Below are 15,783 nucleotides of genomic sequence, written 5' to 3'. Positions count from 1 at the left end.
CCTCCCACAATTTACAAACTTTCTGCACATTGACTTTGCTTTGATTTCCCTTATTTTAAAACTAACAATGCCATATTTGCTTTTGTATTGAATGGGTATATTATGCAAACATATAAAAAGTAGACTAAGTTAATGTTACCAGCACAAGCATTTGAATTATCTTTTTTCCAGCATGTTAAAAATCCCAGATATGAATATCTGTTGTCATTGTTATTTAGTCCCTAAGTCATGTCCAACTCTTTTGTGATACCGTGGACTGTTGCCTGCTAGGTCCCTCTGTCCGAGGGACTTCCCAGGCAAAAATACTGGTGTGGGTTGCCATCTCCTTCTCCAGGGGATCTTCCCAACCAAGGGATCAAAACCGGGTCTCTTGCATTACAGGCGGATTCTTTACCCACCAGGAAATCCCTGTGAATATCTAAAAAGGTGCAATAATAGAAACAGGGATTTTATGAGTCAAACAAAGCTAAGCTAAAAACTCTACTCTGCCACACAGGTTTAAGGATCTTGGGCAAGCTCCTCTTAGTCTCAGCATCTTAATCCAGAGAATGGAGATAATTTGTTCTCTCTCCAAGGAAGTAAACAGAATCATTACATGAAAACTCACTTAATTAGCTCAGTACGTCTACAGCAAATATTCAGTAACTGCTAAGTAATGTAATGAAAATAGTGTTAGCAGCAGCAATAGGGGAACAGTGGGATGTCTACTATAATATATATTAACCATTATACAACAGAAATTCAGAAGCTATATTACAAAAATATCATGCTATTTTTAGAATCACAAATGTTTTAATTACCTAGTGCTCTAAATAATCTATACTAAGACTCAGAAAGAAGACTAAGACTCAGAAGAAAATCTAAATTAAGCCAAGTAAAGAACATCATTCTAACTTCAGCTAAGTATCTTTTAGATTTACAACAAAATCTAATCTTTGAATGGCCATAATCATAATGTTAGCACAAATATGAGATCTTCAGTGCGAGATCTGAAGAATCAAAGATCAGTAACAATGTGGTAGGCACAATGGGCTAGCTAGAAAGACAGGAGACAGTAGTGGTCTGTGACACTGAAACATCTATCAAGATTTCTACAGAGTGAGGTAAGTTAGAAGGAGAAAAACAAATAATGTACATTAATATATATATGGAATCTAGAAAGAGGCTGCTGATGAAATTATTTGCAGGGCAGCAATGGAAACACAGACACAGAGAACAGACTTGTGGATACAAGGGGTGAGGGTGGGGAAGGAGAGGGTAGGATGGATGGAGACAATAACATAGAAACTACATTACCGTATGTAAAATAAACAGCCAATGGTAATCTGATGTAGGACTCAGGAAACTCAAACCAAGCCAGAGGGGTGGGGTGGGGAGGAGGCGGGAGAAAGGCTCAAGAGCGGGGGGACATATGTATACCTGTGGCTGATTCAGGCTGGTGAAGCTTTTATCCTTCAAGCAAAAAATAAATAAATTTAAAAAAAAAGATTAAACCCTACTGAAAAACGTAAGGGTGAAGAGAGAGAGAGAGAAAATGAAAGAAAAATAATAATAATAAGAAAACACCACGGAATAGTGACAAAAAGCAGACATTAGAAACCGTAACAGAGATGCCAAGAAGCAGACCTCCTTACGTAGCAGAAAAGTTTACCACAACCACAAGGGATGAATGAGAATATAGCAGCATCATCTGATGCACTCCAGCAGCACTGGAGATAGGTTGGGGGAGCGGCACAATAAATCCAACACCTTTCACCAGCACTATGACACAGTCTGAAAAGCATGCCAACTGAAACAGCACAGTGTTTTGGAGGCACTGAATGTGATGACTAGTACATCTACAAATAGAAGTAAGTAGCCCCAAAGAGAATCACTGTATTAAAATACAGTAAACAAAAACTCTGACATCTGGTAGAAGCAAAACTGTGCCCAATATACTTGCAGTATGTTCAGATATGTTGCCATCAAAAATAGTCAAAAGTAAACATTTCAGAGGTTAGGAGAAATGACATTTTGCTACCTGCAAAAGTCCTTTGTGTAGAAGAGTCTCATTTACCAGATGGTTTCAGGTAATTACATTATTATATTTTAACAAGTAACTACTTGCTTTCATGTGGTTATTTTCATTAACTGAGAGCAGACATAAACCTATGAGTCAAGGACAAGGCTAGAGTTTCGCTAATTAATTCGGCTGACTAGCAAAATGCTAATAAACTCTGCACTCAGGAATTTAGCCCCTATTTGTTCCAGTTAGCTTTATACTCTCACATACCAAACAAAACCAGAAAAGAATATAGTTACGCAAACTCATCACTATTTTTAGAAAAACTAAAACAGTCACCGTTAATAGTGGTTCAATAACAGATCATCCCTAACTTTCAAGGTCATCCATTATTGTTGGTTCTGCCTGACCCTTTGGATGACCCTATAACACTGCAGACTTTATATTATTTTGATTTCCCTATCTACAAATTTGTTTATAAAAATTTACTTGTCACAATTACTATAAAAAGTAAGCAAATAGTCACTACGGAGAGGACCACCACCAAATTACTGGTGAATTCAACTATAGCAAATGTGTTTGACTTATCTGGAAGTCCTATTTTCTAAGTGCCTCACTCAGAATTTAGTTAAGAATGTAGAAGTGAAAGGACATCACAGTCAAGGAAAACAGCTATTGCAAAGGTCACTTATACTAATGAAGTGAAGAGTCTGACAGTGAACACGTGCTCAGCCGCTCAGTCATGCCTGACTCTTTGCCACTCAACGGACTGTAGCCCACCAGGCTCCTCGATGGAATTTCCAGGCAAGAAGACTGGAGTGGTTGCCATTCCCTGTTCCAGGGAATCTTCCCAATCTAGGGATCAAACCCACATCTCTTGAGTCTCCTGCACTGCAGGCAGATTCTTTACCACTGATCCACCTGGGAAGCCCCAGAGTCTGATAGAGAGGTGAGGAATTACTCTTCTGTCCTTATCCATAGAAAAATAAATGTAAAATGACAGAAATGAGCTAGAAGCAAAGAGAATATACTGAAAATAGCAAGTATCAATGGGTGATAGGAAAAGGGAAGAGACAGGGTCAAAGAGCAAAGAAAAATCGTCTTTTCTAGTTATATATTTATATGAAATACAGCATTTCATATGAAGCAACGGCCATTGATCAGACTGGTTTTATTTTGCTAAATTCCTCCCCTTCCTCCCTTTCAATGTCTCCTCCAGGGACAGTTGGCAATATCTAGAGACATTTTTGGTTCACAAAACTTGGGGTGAGGAGGGTGGGAGGGGGCTATTGGCATCTAGTGGCTAGAAGACAGGGATGCTGCTAAATATCCTATGTGAAGGACAACCACCACAGCAAAGAATTATTCAGTCCAAAATGTCAATACTGCCAACGTTGAGAAATTCTGATATAGAGGAAAGGTCTTATACATCTGTCTCTCTCTCTATACATATATATATTAATCAATATATTAATATATATCAATCAAAGGAATCACTGTCACTACACTGGCACTCAGAATGTTCAAGTCTTAAACAAAAATTCAATGTTACTGGTGTAAATGCACACCTTTATTAATTTTATTAATAATGCACATCTTTATTAATATTCTTTATTGATATATATATTAATTCTTTATTTTATTATTTTTAATTTTAGAATTTTTTTAAAAATTTTTTAGAATTGTTTAGAATATTTAGTAATTCTATATATATATAATATTCTCTATTAATATAAAGAATGATGCAATACAAAATTTCTAATAGAAATGATTAATTTTTACATGTACTGAGAAAAAGGAACAAACTACAGTTATCAGTTATGGTTACCACACAGAATCAGTTCAGTTCAGTTCAGCTGCTCAGTCATGTCCAACTCTTTGCGACCCCATGAATCGCAGCACATCAGGCCTCCCCGTCCATCACCAACTCCTGGAGTTTATACTCAAACTCATGTCCATCGAGTAGGTGATGCCATCCAGCCATCTCATCTCATCCATCTCATCTTCTCCTCCTGCCCCAATCCCTCCCAGCATATCCCCTCCTAATTTTCCTTCCCTTTAATCTACATTGGCTTTAGCAATTTGCTTGATTGATAGCATGCAGCAGAAATGACATTTGGGGGCTTCCAAGGCTAGGTCATAAGTCTGTGGTTGGCTGAATAATATTATCCCCCACCATATGTCCACATTCTAATCCTTCAACCTGTGTTCACAGGAGAGTTTGCAGATGTGACTAAGTTAAGGATTTTGAGAGAGAAAGATTATCCTGAATAACCCAGGTCAGTGCTAAATGTAATCACAAGGGCCCTTATAAGAGAAAGGTAATAAGGTCAATGATGTGGCCTCTGAAGCAGAGATTAATGTGAGCAGGAAGAACACGTGCCAAAAACTGGAGGAAACCAGGACCAGGTTCCCCATTAGGGCCTCTAGGAGGACAAGGTAATACTTTTATTTTAGCCCCTTAAGTCTAATTTTGGCCTTCAGACTTCCAGAACTCTAACAGAATGAATTTGTGTCCTTTTAAGCCACTATATTTGTGGTTATTTGTTACAGCAGCAATAGGAAACTGATACAAAGTCTTGCCACTTCTACTCAGCTCTCTTAGAACATTTTCTCTGGGAGTTCTGATTCATTTTGAGACTGTCATGATGGTGAAATCAAACACATCTACACTGGTCAGTAGTTCCATGTGAGCCCAAACTCCCAGTGATGTCCAACAAAGTGCCGGACAAGTGAGTGAAGCCATCTTGGGTCCTGTAACTAGCTCATCTGCCAGCTGTTTACTACGTGACCCCCACAGATACTGCATGAAAGAGACAAATTGCCCAGCTGAGCCCTGCCTATATTCCTAATTCATAAAACCATGAGATATAATGCAATGGTCACTATTTTATGTCACAAATAACTCTAGAGCTCAAGTTATATGCTAAATGATGATTAAAGATGGTTAATAGAATATATCCATTTTATAATGGAAGGAAACCTATTTATGTTATCTGTTTTCTAGGCAGAATCCCTAGTTATAGGGCTACTCTAATATGCTCATTAACTCTAAAACTATTTGTAATTAAGGTTGTTGGAATATACTGCTATAATCAGGTTTCTTCCACACTGGAAAAATAACTAATTGTAACAAAGCTTCGTTTATTTATCCAGAGCCAAGATATAGAAGTTCCCAGCTTATTAGAGATGACTCACTCCTCTTGATTCAATCCACATTTCATATTTTCATCTGTTCTCCTCTTGGAGGTCCGGTTGTTCTTTTACTTTCTTTTACTGTTTCAACTAAGGCACTGAAATATCTTTATTCACAAATGTTAAACTGGAGTATGAAATGTTTTCTTGCCCTCTTTCTTATTCTCTCTGAGCAAAAGCCAAGATTATCTTCAATTCATCCCAGAGGCCAACAGCTTAACAGCTTTGCTACTTCCTTATATAATCCTATACAAAGGGTTGACAAAAATGGGAATACTCATGTTAAGAGTCCAAGATCCCTAGTGGATTTGAACTCCAGGAAAAGTCATATTTGTTTTTATGTATTCTAAGTATGCTATAAGGCAAGTTCTCAAAACAAAATTCCTTATCATACCTTAAGTAAATAATTACAAAAGGTGGAGAACTACAAGATTAACTTTAGAATTATATGAGATATCTATATGAATGCAGATAAGTGGTTAAAAAAATTTTTTTTAAAACATATACAATTACCACTTATACAGAGAAACAAAAAAATGCAAGTTGATTAGGATCTAAGATTGATTAAAAAAACACTGCCCTGTTCCCCTCAAAACATCCATTATTTGTGTGTGTGTGTGTATATATATATAATCTCATTTTTAAAATAACATAAGTACACACTAAAAAAAACATTTCCTAAGAAGCTCCTTTTTTCAAATCATGTCTTTCTTTGTGCCTCCCCAAATGCCAGCTCTTACTTTTCTGTGTAATTCTCCAATGATCATTAATTACAAGTTAATAAGCATGCAAGGCAGCCTCCAAGATGACCCCAATTATTGCCACCTCCTGGTATTCACATACTATACAGTATCTTTCCACAATGTACAACTAGGGCAAAAAAGGATGGACTAGCTCTTCTAAGACTGGGTTATGAATTACTGTGGCTTCCAGCTTAGGTCTCTCTCTAGTCACTCATTCTGGAAGAAGCCAGCTGCTATGTCTTGAAACAGTCAGACAGCACTATGGAGACACCCATGTGGCAAGGAACTGAGACTTCGAGCCAACAGCTATGTGAGCGAGTATTCTTGGAACTGGTTCTTCCAGCCCCAGTCAAGACTTCAGATGATGCAGCCCCAGCTGAAAACTTGATTAACACTTCATGAGAGACCTTGAGCCAGAAATAACCCCATAAGCTGCCTCAGGACTCCCAATCCTCAGAAACCATGTGAAATACATATTTGTTTTAAGCTACTATGTTTTGAGGTAATTTGTTGTATAGTAATGTATAACTAATACAATGAATCCTGCTCATTCTTGAAAAACCAAATTGATATTTTAAATGTTTTTAAAAATAATTACAAATAGAAATAGTAATTGCAGAAATTTGAAAACAAATTTGGTTTTAAAAGCTCAGATAAAATTAAAAGGCAATAGTAATAATATCAGCACAACAATGTACTATCAGAAGAATATGGACTCTTTCTGGAAGAAAGCAGGTTGAACAGATAAGCTGAGAACATAACATCTACTTTTTTAAAACTAGGGAGGAAATCAGTTTGTAATTTAAAAATCACAATATCTTACTTAACAGTAACAAGACATCCCACAAAGTCTGTTTTATCTATTACAAATGAATTCTAAGGCTTTATCTTGCCACAGATTGTATCAAATGCCTACTAATAAACACATAAGAAAGTAAGGACAAATGTGACAAATTTCACCAGCAGACCCCACTTCCATTTCAAAGCACATTTCCTGTAATGTTTCCACACCGAATCCAAAACACTACATTAGATCATGCAAGCACACGCTTTCCAAAAACATATAAGATTTCCTATTATAAGAAACAGCTCTTTTAATGATTTATTTCATTAGAAAGTGCACTTAGTACACACACATTTAAAACACAGGCTGAGTATTTTAAAACACTCAAAAAGCAACAATAAAAGAAAAACATGACAATTTTTCATTTGTCTGGGGAAAAAATTTATTTCAGCAATAGATTGAGCTGTATGCATTCTTGACGTAAGAAATCTCTTTACCTTAAATGGTTAATGAATAGGATAATTTACTAGTTATGGTCCCAGTTATCTCCCTCAAAACTATATGCACTGACTGATATTGAAAACTGTATTAGTATTAAGGCTATATTAAAAATTAAAGCATCATCATCAATAAATGTCACATGAGTCAAAGGGCACTAATTTAGTCATCAACATTGGTAAAATTAGTTGACTTAAACTTTACAATTGTTTAGCTTGTAAGTCAAATAAGCATTTGACTACTGCATTGTTTCCTATATCCTTGCTTGTTTATCTTGAACAAACACAATTTAAATTACCAATTTCTCTCTCAAGTAACTTACACATTATTAAGTTTGGCACTAACTGATCTCCATTGACTGAAATTTATAGGTTCTTTCCAGAATATTTAAAACCATGTTAAATTTTAAAGCATTATCTTCACTGGAAAATGTAGCATTCCTACCACAATACTATTGGCATGTGCTAAAACAATAAGGTATAAGGTAAAATTTATCCATGTGTATCACAGTACATGCTTTTCATGAACTGTCATAAAATCATATTAAGAAGGCCCTCCAATCTTGAAACAATGTTAATGCAGAATTTCTAAGAAATTACTTAGAAAAGGCCAAATGTGCGTTCAAACAGTCTTGTCCATGGAGAAAGATTCCTAAAACTAATGCTCTGGCATGGATATCTTTACAGTTTTTTCCAATGGTCACATTTTCGGAAATGATTTAAAATAATCACACACTGAGTGCACATATAGCTTACAAATATGCTAATATCTGATTATGACTTCATATAATATCATGATTACATATTGAGTAACCGAATTGATTGGGATGTCACATTTTTCCTACAGAAGCACTGTGGGTAGACAATGTCTGGAATGATCCAATACCATAAATTGTTCCACAATTCCCTGAACTGAGGAAAATAAAGCAGTTAAAAGGCCCAACTAACAAAAAGTTTCTGAAAAACTAGTACAGAAAAACCATGCTTATTGAGGTACATAATTCTTTCCTTTATTCCTATCCACAGATCACTTTCAAGTGGCTCTGGCAAATGAAACGTCTTTTTCCAAATAAATGGGCTCTTAACGTAAGGAATCTATGGAATGTTTATTTACCTACCAACCCTGAAGGAAGGGAGCAGTAAACTTAGGGGAAGAAACCACAACTTTCAAACACACCAGAATGTAATATAAAACAGCAGCAATGTATTTTGTCTGTATTAAGGTATTTAAATGGCAAAGGTATTTTAAGAATGAATGATTGATCACTGGTCCCTTTCACCTCTTCTGGTTTTCTGACTTTTTAGCTTTTTCACTTGGACTCAAATTCTGACCTACCAGCATTCTGCACTGGTTTTAAAAATATCCTCTTTTAATATGTTAGCTTAAAAATAGCTTGGTTTTCACCATTCTAGATTATTTTTGAGCAGAAGTCTGCTTTTTATTGTAGAGTCACAGATTTCCAGAAAAAAATATCTTCCTATCTACTGCATCCTTTCATCCTCTGGGGAAACAAAAGAAAGAGGAGTTTAACTTGGGCAGCACCAAACCTAAGACGGACTGACTTGCCAGTCTGTATGTGCTGTTGCTGGTCTACTCCACTCTTTCCATTTCCCAGGAAAATGTTTCCTTCGGCTGTTCATATGGATCCAACTGGAGGTGTGTGCAAACAGGCAGCTGAGAGTATCTCCGCCTTAATAAGCAACATCCTTTCTTCCGAACCCACACATCTTTTGATAACCATTCAACAAAGTTTCCTCCTGCCTGTCGGCTTAGCCACCTGCACGGCTGCCCGTTCCCAGGAAAAGCAGCACGAGCTAGAGGACAGGAGCACTGGGGTGGGGGGTGGGGGGCGGTGAACACGGCAAATTCAAAGAAAATCGGGTCCTCGTCGGTTGGTAACTGGGGCTGAGCTCCGATTCTGAGGCTGGGGAGGAACCAGCCAAGCGTTGGCCCCGGCTACCTGGCACTATCCGCGCCTGTCCTACCTGCCCCGAGGGCACTCAGGAGGCGGAAAGTTCCCCTCCTCCAAAGTCCCAGGCACAAGGCCAGGAAGGCGAGGGTAGCGGCGGCCAGGGGCCCAGGCCGAGATGCGGGCGGGGGAAGGGAGGGGGCCGGGCCCCCGGGATCGCCCGCCTCGGGTCCCCCTTACCTTGGGCGATGGCGATGGACTCGAAGCGATGCAGCTCCTTGAGCAGGCAGCTCCTCTCGCTGGAGTGCAGGCTGTAGATGAAGTCGCGCGCGCCCTGCGCCGTGTTCAGCGCCTCCATGGGCTCCTTCTTGGGGTGGGTGCCCAGCGCCCGGGGGCCGCCCGGGGCCGCGAGCGCCAGCAGCCCCCGCCCGCAGCAGCACCAGGAGGGCGGGCGGGGCGCGGCGGCCGGGCCCGGCCTCAGGCTGCGCGCGGTCCGGCTCCTCAGCAGCGGCAGCAGCCGGGACATGGCGGGCTGAGGAGCGGGGACCCCGCGGCAGTCCGGGAGGGCGATTTCTGACGAGGTCGCGTGAAAGAAGGAGCTAACCTCAGCCCGACCCCGCCCCGACGTCCTCCCGACAGGCGGCCGAGGCGCCGGGCACCATACACTTCCCGGGCCCGCGCGGCAGGAGCCTCCTCTTGCGTCCTCCTTCCCTTCCTCGAAGGCCCGCGGCGCCTCTGGTCCCTCCCGACGACGAAAACTTTCTCTGAGGCGGCCGGGCCGGGAGAGCGCTCCCGGAGAAGACTGGCTGGCGGGCGGAGGGCGGCGCGGGCGGGCGCCTCCCAGCCGACCCGGAGCAGTGCGGGCGGGCGGGCGGGTTCGGCAAGGGTTTGCGTCTGTCAGTCTTATCTTCCACAGGGATGAGTCAGCCACGCGCCGCCCTTCTCCGGCACCGCCCTCCCTTACCGCCGGTTTTCCCACCCTCTGGCCGGCGCTAGTCCTCACTCCTCACGTCTGCCTCAAAGCAGCCGCGCTCTCGGGCCATAGCCGCCGCCGCTACCCCTAGCGGCAGGGTAGGGGGTAGCGGGGCGGGGCGAAGGAAAGGGGCGGGTAGGGGGCGGTGCCGCGCAGGCGCAGTGCGCAGGCTCGCGGGCCGCGCGCGCTCTCCCGCGTGAGGCGAGTGCACGCGCGTCCTCCCGCCCTCCGGTGCGTGAAGGTGCCCAGAGGGCCGTGGCTGCCGGCCCAGGCCTCCGCCACGTTTGAGTCCAGACTCGGGGGTACGGAAGAAGAGCCTTGAGCCCCTCGCTGGGCTCGGTAGTCCGACTGCCACCCCGCCCGCCCTAGCGTCATACCTGAATTTGAGGCTGGTTCTGAATGATGGTTCAGCGTGTGGCCTCCTTCGCTTGGGACGGGCCTCACCACACCGCCCTGCTCAGCCTTTGGGTGATTGAAGTGCTCAAGCCGCGCAGTTTGCCAAGTCACCGCACACCCAGGCTTCCTCCGGACCCCTATCTCTGGAAACTGTAAAGGGAAGGCAAAGTCATGTCTACCCCTTCCCAAGAAGTCTTTGAGACCTTGACACTGAGAACACTTTCCCCCGTTTTGATGCAAGCACTTTACACATTGTTAATGCTGGAGCCCAAGGCAAGAATGTCGCAGACCTTTCCAGGTGTTTGTTCAGGTCTGTTGTGTTGTTTTTATCATCTATGCTGAGACGGAAAGAATTCTACGATTTCCCACCATTTGCACGTGTCCTAGACATTTTTGGAGGAGTCACGGGGTCTCCTTTTACGAGCTTTCATTGTCTCTTTTCCTAAGGGAGGAGATCTCTGCTCTGTCTGAACTCTCTGATGACGTTTAGGCTTCCTGGCTTCTTAGAGAATAGATCCACTTAGAGAATAAATCTGCTCAAGTGTAATCAAGACCTAAATCCTATCCTTATATCCGCTGCTGCACCCAGCCCAAGACCATGTATGCAGTCGATGTGCTGTAAAAATGTAAGTACAAAAAATGTGAGTCGTTGGAGGAACGTCATCACCAAATCCTTCTACTGCTCTGACTCAGTGGTTCTCAGAGTATGGTCCCTAGCCAACAGAATTTGTTAGACATGCAAATTCAGGTGCTCCACCAGAGACTTCCTGAATCTGAACTGGGTTTTGGACCCAGTCATCTGCGTTTTAACAGGCCCTCCAATTAATACTAATTCCTTCCCTGGTGGCTCAGATGGTAAAGAATCTGCCTGCAATGCGGGAGACCCAGGTTTGATCCCTGGGTTGGGAAGATCCCCTGGAGAAGGGAATGACAACCCACTCCTGTATTCTTTCCTAGAGAATTCCATGGACAGAGGAGCCTGGAGGGGGCTACAGTCCATAAGGTTGCAAGAAGTCAGACATGACTGAGTGACTAACACATCACACACACACACACACACACACACACACACACACACACAGACAAAAGTTTAAGAACCACTACTCTAACTTAAACAGGGAAAGCATTTTTAAAAATTTTAAATTTCAGGGCAGTGCTCCTGTTGTAATGATAATTAAGAATGTTCTCTGTGGAAAATGCAAGCTCTTAAGAGTGAAGAGACTTTCTTGTCTTTGAAACCTCCTACATCCCCCATGGTGTGTTGGAATGTTCTACAGAGTTATTTAAGTCTCAAATTCTTGAGATTTCTACCACCTTCCCCCATATATACTTTCTACCCCCAAGAGATTCTGATTCATTGGGTTTGGGGTGGGGCCTGGGAAGAGAAATTTGAAAAAGCTCTTCAGTAAGAATTCCCAGCAGTCTCCAGGACACCAGTTTTGTGTGTAGGCTCCAAAAGCATAGATTGCTGAAAGTTCAATAATTGGATCAGTCACTTCCTAGCTAAGTGTTAGTGTTCGATTATTCCATTATGGTCCCAATGAATCATGCCTTGTGGTATCCACCCCCTTGTGTAGACCTGTACCATAGGATTGTGGGCTTGGCCATGTGATACTTTCAGCAGTAAGTAGGACATAACAACCATGTTCCGATAAGTGCTTGTTCTTTGAGGCTTGCTGAAATGTGTTTGCTGCATGCTTTATGAGTGATCAGCTCTGCTACAGAGAATAAGAGAAACGAAAACATAGACACAATTTGCTTATAAGACATGTTACACATAGACTGAGTGGGTATGTGTTAAACATAAAAAGGCTGGAACAAATGAAAGCGCTACTTTAGGAACTTACCTGGTGGTCCAGTGGTCAAGAATCTGCCTTCTAATGCAAGGTACGTGTGTTGAATTCCTAGTTGGAAAACTAAGATTCCACATGCTGCGGGGCCACTAAGCCCGTGTACGGCAACTAGAGAGAAGCTTCATAGATCCTGCATGCCACAGCTAAGACCCAATGCAGTCAAATAAATAAAGTTCTACTTTAGATAGAAAGAAATAGACCAAGGGAACTTTAAATATTAATAAGGCATGGATCATACTACCTCTAGACTGACAACTATGTTATCACCAACTCGTGATATCCATTATGCCCACATTACAGCCTTATATAGTCTCTGCACAGATAAATCTAGCAGATAAATTATTCTAGCAGATGAATCCCTAGCTACTTAGCCAGCTGATGGCCAGCTATGGTTCTGACAAGACACACTTCCCTTGTGTTGATTCCAGGCCCCTTCAATCTGCTGAAACCCCTCACTTCCTCTCCACTCTAGTTCTTAAAACTATGCCATCTATAGAGAAGACTGGCAGAGACTGTTAACACATATGAACATTGTATAAAACAAAATGGTTTTTACTATGGTCCTTCCACCCTGCCTATGTCTCATCCTAAGCTTGTTTATCTGCTTGTTTATCTCTTTCTCCTTGCTTCTCACTCTGTTCTAAATTGGTTACTCTTGCTGGCCTTTGAGTGAACACGTTAAACCAAACTTAGTGGCTTAACTAGGCAGTTTATCCTGCTCATGATATAGTAACAGGAATTCAGGAAGGAATTGCTTGGGCAGTTCTTTGTTAGAGTCTCTTATCAGATGTCACTGCAACTGCAGTCATTTAAAGGCTCATCAAGGCTGGATATCCAAGATGGCACAGTCATGTGGCTGACAGTTGATGCTGATTGTTGTCTGGCTGGAAGCTCAGCTGGGACTGTGAACCAGAATACCTTCACACACCCCTCCAACAGGTCAGACTTCTCACATGGCAGCTGGCTTCCCTGAGAGCAAGTGTCTGAAAAAATACCAGGTTCATGACCTTTAATGACTTATCCTAAGGAATCATGAAGTATCACTTCCACTTATTCTACCAGCCACCAGTAAGCCACTAGGGCCAGCCCATGTAACAGGGAGATGGTGAAGAACAGGGGAGCCTGACATGCTGCAGTCCATGGGGTCAGACACCACCAAGAGACTGAATAACAATGGACCGCCACCTCTCAATGGAGAAAGTGTCAGAGAATTTAGGGACATGTTTTAAAGCTGCCACCTAACAATGTGATTCACACATCTTAATTTGGTTTATAAGCCTATCTGTTCCATGACCAATGGTACAGTCTCAGAATTCAGCTGCCATGTAAAGAGTTTTGGAGTATCCTGCTGGAAAAGCCGCGTGGAGGAGGAGGTGACAGCCAATAGCCCCAGCTAAATACCAGACACATGCATGAGGTCTTCTTGGACCATTCAGTCCCTGTCAAGCCCCAGATGACAACATTGCAAAGTGATTGAGATCATTCTCTCTGAAGGCAGACTAGGTTTTGAGTCCCTACTCTACTGCTTACTAGCTATGCATGTATAACCTTGTATAACCTAGCTGTATAACTGCTCATGTCTTTGATGGTAATAAGATGGTAATAAGATGTTGCTAAGTTTGCTTATATGTTAAAGGGAGGTAAGGGTATCTGCTTTAGAAAGTTATAGTGAAAGTAAATATCTGTAAAGCACTTCAAACAGCACTTGAAACATTTAAGTGCTCAATGCATTATTATTACCCTAATTCCTGTGGACCCCTCAAACCTCTAGGGTTAGGTCTTTGGACCCTAATTTGGGAAATGCCTACCTAGCTATCATCATTTGATACACATATCACGTGTACTAACTGGATCCCCTATCCACTGTTTCTCTGAACACTTGAATACCCTAAATATGAATAAATGAAGGAGATGGGGGCAGGGTCCGTGTATGGAGCAATGGAGAAGGGTAGGATAAGGCAGGTCTACCTGTGGGCAGCAAGAGGAAGGTTGTGAGGAAATGGGAGGGTGCTGAGCAGGTAGCTTCAGCAGATTGGAGAAGATTACAGAAGTGAAAGACGGAGAGAAGGAAGTCCCAGAAGGCAATCTTGGCCTGGGCTCAGCAGAACCTGCTCTTCACTCTTCACTTTTCAAGATGACAAACATCATGCCTCAGTTAACAATCACTGTCTCCTCCTCATGAAAAATTGTTGCCAAATCAGCAGTCCACAATAGGTTACATCATGCAGATGCTCTCCAGAACTCCTGGCATCCCTGTTCATGGTATGGTACAAGGCCATGTTCTGTCTATATCTTATGATATGTTATATACCCAGCTATTGCTGTCCACTTTATTTTAATTTTTTTAAGATTTTTTAATGTGGGCCATTTTAAAAGTCTTTATTGTTACATATTGTTTCCATTTTATGTCAGGTTTTTTTTTTTTTTTTTTTTTTTTTTGGCTGCGAGGCATGTAGGATCTTAGTTTCCTGACTAAGAATCGAAGCTGTGGCCCCTGCATTGAAAGCATGGAGTCCTTTTTTTTTTTTTTTTGAAAGCATGGAGTCTTAACCACTGGACCTCAAAGGAAGTCCCTTTTGTTGTTTGGTTTTGAAGGAAAATAAGGCATCAACTCAGACTTTATTGAATAACTTTTAAATAGACATTTTATTAAATTATCTTCTAACACGTTGCTGTTGTTTAGTGACTAAGTCATGTCTGCCTCTTTTGCAACCCAACAGACTGTAACCTGCCAGACTCCTCTGTACATGGGATTTCCCAGGCAAGGATACTGGAGTGGATTGCCATTTCCTTCTCCGGAGAATCTTCCCAACCAAGGGATCAAACCTGCATCCCCTGCATTGGCAGGCAAGTTCTTTACCACTGAGTCACTACAGAAGCCCCTTCTAACACATACCTGTGTTATCTGATATTCAAATAATATTGACCCTTCCCCTCTCTGTACCAGCCACCAAGCTAGGACCGGATGTATAAAAATAAAAAAAATTTGTTTAAGGCCAGATTTTCCATTTCAGACCAGGTATTTTCACTGTTATTAATCACTACTGCTCAACAGAATCGATTCTTAGGGCCTGAGAGGATCATTCTTCCTTGTCCCCTTAAAGTTGAGGGTGGCCATGTGACTTGCTATGGCCAATGAATGGAAACCTGACTGACACATTTTTACCTCCAGATACAGGCCCTTAATTGCCTGTGCTTAGCTGTGCAGCTCTGTCCTCCCCTAGCATGGAAAGTTTCACATGTGTTGAAATGGAAGTTCCATGAAATTGAGGAGATAAGGAGTAGTGAAACAGTATAGGAGGGCAGCTGCTCTAGAGAGTTGCCCCAGTTCACAGCAGATTTTACATGACAGATAGATAAACTTTTTTTGTGTTAAGCCAGTGTGATTTAGGCAAAAACTTCCATGTTGTGATGACTAGTACAGCTCCTC

General features: G+C 41.9%; 1 protein-coding gene and 1 long non-coding RNA gene across 3 annotated transcripts in view; one reads left to right on the top strand and one right to left on the bottom strand.

Moving 5' to 3' along the window:
* Positions 1–10,133, bottom strand: part of TMEM65 (transmembrane protein 65) — a 46,288-nt gene extending 36,155 nt beyond the window's left edge. Inside the window, exon 1 of one of the 2 annotated variants that reach the window (XM_070477042.1) lies at positions 9,372–10,133. In XM_070477042.1, the coding sequence (XP_070333143.1) occupies positions 9,372–9,657 (286 nt within the window). In that variant the 5' untranslated portion in view covers positions 9,658–10,133. The remainder of the gene's footprint in view (positions 1–9,371) is intronic. The other variant, XM_020891146.2, reaches the window with a different exon arrangement.
* Positions 10,134–10,199: 66 nt separating this feature from the next.
* On the top strand, positions 10,200–15,354 carry LOC139038438 (uncharacterized). Its single transcript, XR_011491405.1, has 2 exons — positions 10,200–11,126; positions 15,074–15,354. It is a non-coding gene; the product is annotated as an uncharacterized lncRNA (long non-coding RNA).
* The last annotated feature ends 429 nt before the right edge of the window (positions 15,355–15,783 follow it).

Source organism: Odocoileus virginianus, chromosome 15 (genome assembly GCF_023699985.2).
Source record: "Odocoileus virginianus isolate 20LAN1187 ecotype Illinois chromosome 15, Ovbor_1.2, whole genome shotgun sequence".
Classification (NCBI taxonomy): domain Eukaryota; kingdom Metazoa; phylum Chordata; class Mammalia; order Artiodactyla; family Cervidae; genus Odocoileus; species Odocoileus virginianus.
This window is presented reverse-complemented; position numbering and strand designations above follow the sequence as displayed.